This window comes from Chenopodium album, chromosome 13, assembly GCF_948465745.1.
Source record: "Chenopodium album chromosome 13, dcCheAlbu1.1, whole genome shotgun sequence".
In the NCBI taxonomy this organism is placed as follows: Eukaryota; Viridiplantae; Streptophyta; class Magnoliopsida; order Caryophyllales; family Amaranthaceae; genus Chenopodium; species Chenopodium album.
In genome coordinates, this window is record NC_137846.1 from 7,048,820 (window position 1) to 7,056,967 (window position 8,148).

Genomic DNA, 8,148 nt, shown 5'->3' on the forward strand with positions numbered 1-8,148 from the left:
ACTGAACTGAACTGAAATTATTTTTACTAAACTGAAATTAATTTTCCTGAACTGAACTTATTTTTACTGAACTGAAATTATTTTTACTTAATATTATTTTTTTAAGGTTAAGTGAACAAGGCCTAATATTAATCAATTTTAAAAGTAATTTACTATATTATTAATTAGTGCCTTAACTACTAACATAATAACAGAGTAGTTTTTTTCCCCCTCAATTTCCCTATGGTATGGGGTTATTTCTAATTAGATAAGGTTATTATTATTTTTTTTCATTGTTCTCAATCTGCGGCATATTAAAGTCTTCACTAATTTCGTTGGATTATTGATCTTATTCCATTAGATATTACATACATTTAGGTCCGTTCACTTCACCTTATTTTTGCCGAAGTGGAATTAATTTTATTGAAACAAAATTATATTTGCTGAAATTCAATTATTTTTACTGAACTTCAATTAATTTTACTGAACTGAAATTATTTTTGCTGAACTGAAATTATTTTTACTGATTTTCTATTATAATTCTTCTTTAAGATAATTGAATTTCACTGAACTGAAATTATTTTTACTGAATTGAAATTATTTTTACTGATTTTCTATTATAATTCTTCTTTAAGATAACTAAATTTCACTAAACTAAACTTATTTTTACTGAACTGAAATTATTTTTACTTAATATTTTTTTTAAGGTGAAGTGAATAGAGCCTTAATTACTCCAAATTAGGTTATTCTAGACATTTTTCATTGATTCTTAAAAAAAATAAAAAAAAAATAAAAAAAAAAAAAAAAAAAAGACATTTTTCATTGAAGTATATGACTTGCATTAAGTTTTTGTTTGAGTGGAGATGTTATGAGTATATGAATTGTATAGATAGGTTTCATGATACATGTCACAGTTTAGGACTGTACGTGCAACCCCATTGGTATGTTGATAGGTAGGACGTGTAGAGTATCGTATGAGGGATGAGTTTATCATCATAATATGTGGCAAATGAGTAGTTTAAATCAATAATACAAGTATTGTGTTGCCAGTACCTTTCCTACTGTTAATGTAGTCCAAACTTTTTCAATAGAACACCAGCACCTCAAAGAAAACATGCATGCCCAAGTTTCAACAATGACTTCACCTGAGCAAAATGCATATAGTAAAAGGCCAATTTTCAGTTATCATGTTTCCTTTCACATGAAAAATATCTCGACAATTCCATGAAGCAGATTATCCACTTGTAGGTTCTAAATGGAATCTAACAAATATATACGAAGTAGGAGATATTAGAGAACAAAATGTGTTTAAAGAGTAATATTTTACTAGTAATATATTAGCTACATAAGTTGAGGGCTTAACCCTTAAAATCCAAAATATTAATTAGATCTACATACAAGTACTCCATACTTGATAATCCATTTATGCTATAATTATATTGCAAACGCACTCTGTCAATAAGACCAACTGCACCACAATCTTTTCGGACTGCAAACCACACAATACTGCAAAAATACAGTTTGATATGGTTGGTTTACAGTATTGATTATTCAACAAACACCTCTAGCCCAACTTGATCATGTCATCCTCACAAGTCTCAGTTGGAGAATCAAGGAGACTGAGATTGTTCATGTCATCCTCACAAGTCTCAGTTGGAGAATCAAGGAGACTGAGATAGATACGATAAGATGCAGGATCAGATCTTGCTACTCTGCATTTAACTACTTGTCCAATATCGTATCTCAAACTTGTATCGCATCCTGGCTCCTCGCCAAGTTCAGATCTGTAAACATTAATTAGTTGATAAGTAAATGAACCTTTGAAAAACATGAAAGACCATAAGTCCATAACCATTGTATACAGCAACTCCAGCTTTTAAACATAGTCCACCTTAAAATAAGTTCGATACTAAATCCAAAACAAACATAATTTCAAAAAAGACCCAATTGTCTATGTCAGATTCCAATTCCTACTAAAAAGGTATTTAGAATTTGGGAAACCCTTAAAACAACCTAAAACCTTCAAAAGCTAAGGAAATGACAAAATCTTGAGAATAAGTAAACATTTAATTTCATGATAATATTAGGTCCAATTTCTCTCATTTAAGTCTCAGGTTAACAACAATCAAAGATTCAAAGATCATATAGTATACCCATATAGCACACGAGTCAACTCTCAACATAAAGGCACATCATCGCTATTTCAAAAAAAATCCCATAGTACGGAACTATATCAAAGAAGGAACCTGAGAGCAAATCCCCTAACACCATTGTAAAACCGGACAAAGCATCCATGTTCCTCAATATGTGAAATCCACCCATGGGTTACTAATCCTTCAATTGCATCGGTATAGGAACTAAGAATCTTCAGTTTTGATTTCACCTGAAGAATTCAAGCTTCACATCAGACATGAGTTGACAAAGTGAAAATACTATTCAAAGTAAAAGACAATAATCATCTAGCACAAACAACTGCAAACAGTGACCTAAATCCTTCCTATTCATAAGAAATATATGATTTAGAAAAACAAATCAAGTGAGATGTACCCACAGGAAAAGTTAAAAGGAAATAAAAGGCATGCCAAATACATAATTATATATTAATCTTAAAAACACCCCCTTAGAGTAGCATGAAGCAAGGTACTCCAAACTATCCTATAAGAACTAATGACACTAGATCTATTCTGTAAGCTCCACATTCTATCGCACAATAAGAACCCAGATTTCCAAAAATGCAGACCTCTGCTGACACTTTCTTGCTACCAAAAACCTTAAGTAAACAACATGCAGTTGTTGCAGAACAGTAGGATGAGAAACATATTCAATCCGCAATTCTGCACAATCTACAACAAACTATTCCATCGAACAACAGCTATAGCTCACAATGCTAGAAATGATGATGTCCCCAGTTTACCCACAATCACTATCAATAACCACAAAACAGACACATAAGGAGATAAGCATCAAATCACAATCTGGAGTTCACCAATAGTGTTGAGACTCTCAAAACAAGAGTCTGGTTACAGACAAGGCAAGGCAATAGCTGAGCATTTGTTTGTTCTGGGCAGGTCAAAAGCTTGTTCCTGGTTGAATACCCAAATATTTGCAATATGCCGTACCTCAAATCAAGTTTTAAACTCTCACACCCCTAGCAGGAACACACATGGATTTGTAAATCATCTTAATGTAATGTACTGAATACTTTGATGATAAGAACTAGCATAGATGGGGTGGAATTGCAACTATTTTTTTATCATCTAAATTCCTCACATCAGATTGTCAGAAATAATACTCGCAAGTTATTCCTCATGTGTAACAACATAGTTATGAAACAATTAAAAAAAGAGCCAGTAAACTGGAATGAAAAATACTCACAAGCTTTTCCTTATGTGTAAGAGTTATTTTTTTCGCCTTGCAACCCAGAATACGGAAATTTAGCACAGCTCCAACCTGAATGAAACCATACATCTTAAAAATTACACAGAAACAAAAGCTTCTAGGAATTGCATACATAATTCACTAGATCTACGAGATTCTTAGGAAGACAATACTGACATTTTCAAATTGGAAACATAGTACACTATGCAGCGCAAAAAATATACTATGTCAAGTGCCTTAGCATATTTTAATGAATCATATCCAGAAAAGGAAGGTGGGTGACGTGAGCTGTAACCCAAGTGGGAGCAATAAATTGATGGAACAATTATTTACCAAGCAAAGCGTGGCCTAGTGAAAAGGTAAGCACCTTGGGGTTCAATCCCCACTAGTGGCACTTTGAAGGTGGGGATTCACTTATCCTTCCCCCTCACTCTCCAAGTGTCTAGCCTTCTAATGCGGGACGGGTTGACCTGAGTGAGGTTCTGGCTTGATAGGGCAATTAAAAAGGGAATTCATCCAACACAACGAACAGCACATTGTAAAAAAAACACTTTTGGCAAGACATATGTTAACAGAAAAATGCAACCATACAAGTAAAAAGAGTTGTAACCTTAAATATTTCACTAGGATTCGCAAGAGGGAATTCGGACATATGTCGTGCAGGACAGACTGCTTTGATGTCACTTGGAAGCTGCACAATAGCACCCTTGTTCAAGACAGCAATAACTTTACCCTTTACTTTTACACCAGGCTTAGCGTTTGCGTGGGTGATCATAGCTTTAAATGCAGTTGCCTGCTTGAAACAGGAAAAAAAATGTGATCAAGAATAGATAACAACAAATAGTGTCTTGCAATAACTTTTATCTACCCTTAAAAAATAACATTAACAAACAATGATACCTATATTGGATTTCAAAGAAAGATTATCCTCCCTCCGTTTCCTTTTCTAATATTTTGATGATAGAAATATATGAAAAAATATAATTAAAGTTCTCTAGAGTTCTATATAAAGTTCTTATTTTTATGTACATACGAGTATAACTTAAAGCCATTCAACCATATGCAAAATTCAAGATAAAGCCATTCAAGCCATCTCAAATTTACAAATTGATTAATTGGAAAAATTAGAAGCTTTCTTCTTCCAATTGGATTGTGTTGTCTTCCTTAAACCAAGACAGCGAGAGCATGGAACGAAATCAGAATACTTTACTACCAAATCATAATTTCAGTTATAAATTCAAATTCAAAAGATGACCTTTAATCAACTACTAACAGAGGCAGGGCAGGAGGGAAAAGAGATCTAATTTCATATTCAATTATCTCGGAAAATACATAATTTTAGGGATATTTGATTCAATAATCATAATTATAGTTATGATGTTTCATTATCTAAGAATTTAGAACCAAAAGTTGAGATTTATGAAACCTAAACTGAAAAGCACGGATAATAAAATTAGATTAGATGAAAAATAAACCCTAGATTGTGAAATTGATATGATGATAACAACAACAAACAACTTACCTTAGAAGCTGCTTCAATGGGGGATACAAGAATTAGATTCAACGGTGAACTGCGCTTCAATGGAGAACGTTGAGTGCGTTTCAATGAAATAACTGAGAGGAGAGAGGGTCTTTATATGAGAGGAGAGCCCTGGAGCCACTGAGAGGGTCTTTATATGAAAGCTTCCGCAACAATAATATCAAAAGAACCAGCCATCAAACAGCAAGTGGAGGCCATGACAACCCCAAACTCGTCCCTCATAACAGCACCAAGACCCACAGAATTGTTATCGATGACAGCAGCATCAGCATTAACCTTAAAAAATCCCATTCTAGGAGGGGGACCAAACCTGACCTGCAGTCGAAGCGCTCCCAGCACCAGAACTAACCAGAACAGTGGCCTTCTCAAACTCACCAACCAGACCAGGTTCTGAGAGACAAACTCAACAGCAATTTTGAGGATAACAAGAGAAAGGAGTCATGGACAGACCTAGAAGCAAAGCTCGAATAGTAAATGAGCCACATCAACATCCAGCTGTAAAGTCGTTTCCCTCTTTCTCCTATTAAAGGTTCTCATGCTTTCCCCTTTCCCCCATTGATGAATTCTTCTTTCCTACATTGAAGCCGCTTATAAACCACAATGTCAATCACCGTATTTTTTTAAACGAAAACCCTAGTAAAAAAGTGGGAAAATAATGGGAATAATTAATCCCAAAGGGAAGAGGTATCATCCTCCTCCATTGATGCTGCTCGCGAACTTCAATTTCGCCATTGAAGGGGGTTGATTTCGCCATTAACGTTCTTCAAATACTCTGTCCTCCATTAATGACAGTGTTCAGGAAAGTGAACAATGTTAACTTCTTCTATTAGTGAAATTACAAACTTACCCATACTTAAATGCATAATGTGACAATTATAACCTTAGATAAACATTTCAAGTTCATCAATTTGATGAACTTGTATTTTCTTCCAAAGATTGTTTCAATTTTTTGTAAGTTTTTTTTTTTTTTTTTTTTGTCATTATTTTGAAAACAGTTAAAATTAAATTAATTAAACTGAGTATACAACAAACAGAAAGGAAAGTAAACTAGTAAAGTTACATAAGCTACTATAGGCATAAAAAGCTCTTACACAATACCATCTAAGGCCATTAACGATATTTACCTTTAAGCTTTTACCACAAGTGAGTGAGAACAACACAAATAAGGCTTACCAACACACATTTAAACATGCGATGGGACAATTTAATAGAACGAAGGAAGTTGGTGATGATGTTTCGTGTTTAGCAAGGTCTTATCTAACATATATACAATTAAAAGTCCATGATTGTTGTTGAAATAATAATGTACTCCTTCCGTCCCATCATTGGAATCTTACACTATTTACAACTACATAGAATCTTCTAAATTCTTCTCAATATATAAGAAAGAACGTAGTCAGATGGGGTATTGTTTGATTTATCTCAATGAGTATTTTATTGATATTCAACTAGCCTTCTGGCCCGTTCTATCACGGGTTTTTATTTAGATTATTTTCCTTGTAATGTGTTGCTTATTTGTGTTGTATGAGTCGATATTGTTTTATTGTACTCTATATGTTTATGTAATGTGGACTAATTAGCTCAACTTTTTTTTTACTATTACTTTATTTTAAGTTTAGGAGATAGACTACGACTTTATTTTACTACGGTGTTGTAACACCCTAGAAATTCCTTTCTTTTAAAATACCTGTTTTACCCTGTTTAAAATTTTAAATAGGAATATCTAAGACATTACCGCCATCGTGATAACGGCTAAGGCAACTATCAAAGACGCACAGCGGAAGACTAACTTCAAAACCTTTCAAAACAAGTCTACTTGAAAAGTCAATCCACGAAAGTAAAGTCAAACGAAGTAAAATAAAATCAATCTACAACTTGGAACCATTATAGGCCCTTATTAAAACCAAACCAAATTCTAAACCTTTTCGTTAGTCACGCATAATAATATTATCATAAATAATTAAAGCGATAAACAAATCATATACTTATGGAAACTAGCATAATACGCTCTTCACTCATGCCCATTCATGAAAATGCTTCAACACCTGAAAAGCTTATATCTACCTATTTCCACTACTCTCCATTAAAAATGGGTCATCATAGGCCAAGATAAAGACAAGGCCAACAAACACACAAAACACACAATCAGCAAAGCTGAGTACATAAGCGCAAATAACACACTAGCACATAATTCTCTATCAACACACTACTTACCTTGTTGCACCTGTTTTTCAAGCATACCACACTCAATAAAAATTATCACTAGACACTAAATAATTTATTTAGCGTTGATTACGCATCGAACGGGTTTCCCACTAACCTCCCCCAAATAAATTGAGGTTACTAACATGGGAGCTAACCGTGCCAGCATCAAAACCACACATAGGTGGTGGAATTCCAGCGCATAATAATAATAAAAGGAATATACAGCGTCCTGTACTCCATTAGAAGTTATGATCAAATATAAAGTCACATAACTTCCCACATATGTTCATACTCAAGGTATATACGTTCCAAGAGTTTTGGTGCGCAATCTCTTTCACTTTACGTTATTTACCGATTATTAAACTTGGTGATGACTCTCTAACCATAAACATTCAATCAACAATAATTATTCAAACAATCAAATATATCCATTTAATTCTCGAATAATTAGTGACCACATAATAATTAATGTTGAACCCTTTTTAATTCTACCTCGGTGCCAATGACACCTTAAACGCATAAAGCGCCACAAATCCTACCCCTCGGTGTTAAAACACCTTAAGTGTACTAAGGCACCAACATACAATTTATTCCCCGTGTACATAGACACTTATATAGCTCCTTTCCTCATGCTTATAGCATCAATAAAAATTATATGAACCATAAATAAATTCCTTTTCAATATTCCAAACCAAATTAAACATTTAGTTTAATTAAACATGCTCTCTATCATGCCATAAATAAATATGTGGTTCATAAATAATATTCCAACTATTATTTTACATCCAATATTCCATCACAAATAAATCATGCTTCATAATCCAATCACCAATGACATCCAAATCATAATTTCCAAACCAAACCTAGCATGATACTACTTGTAATCAATCAAACACATTTAGCATGCTATTACATCAACATAATTATGCTAAGTACGCGAACGTACCTTGAATACGATCTTAATATCGCCACAATTAATAGAAATCACTCACTTCAAAGTCTCCTACAATTTAAAATCATAGAAGAATATTAAAATCCACCCTACA

General features: G+C 33.4%; 1 protein-coding gene across 1 annotated transcript; it reads right to left on the bottom strand.

Moving 5' to 3' along the window:
- Nucleotides 1-1,303: 1,303 nt before the first annotated feature.
- On the bottom strand, nt 1,304-5,759 carry LOC145576150 (rRNA biogenesis protein RRP5-like). Its single transcript, XM_081633937.1, has 5 exons — nt 4,880-5,759; nt 3,968-4,150; nt 3,355-3,429; nt 2,226-2,362; nt 1,304-1,763 (listed from the first exon to the last, which is right to left on the bottom strand). The coding sequence occupies exons 2-5, from the start codon at nt 4,130-4,132 to the stop codon at nt 1,544-1,546; spliced, it is 597 nt and encodes a 198-aa protein (XP_081490063.1). The 5' UTR covers nt 4,133-4,150; nt 4,880-5,759; the 3' UTR covers nt 1,304-1,543.
- Between the last annotated feature and the right edge of the window lie 2,389 nt (nt 5,760-8,148).

Bases quoted from the DNA above. Each gene is read 5' to 3' on its own strand.
- LOC145576150 (XM_081633937.1), bottom strand. From the start codon at position 4,132: ATGATCACCCACGCAAACGCTAAGCCTGGTGTAAAAGTAAAGGGTAAA. The intron at 2,363-3,354 runs GTGAGTATTTTT...TGAATTCTTCAG, and splicing joins TTACACATAAGGAAAAGCTT to GTGAAATCAAAACTGAAGAT. The intron at 1,764-2,225 runs GTTCCTTCTTTG...TAATGTTTACAG, and splicing joins GTTAGGGGATTTGCTCTCAG to ATCTGAACTTGGCGAGGAGC.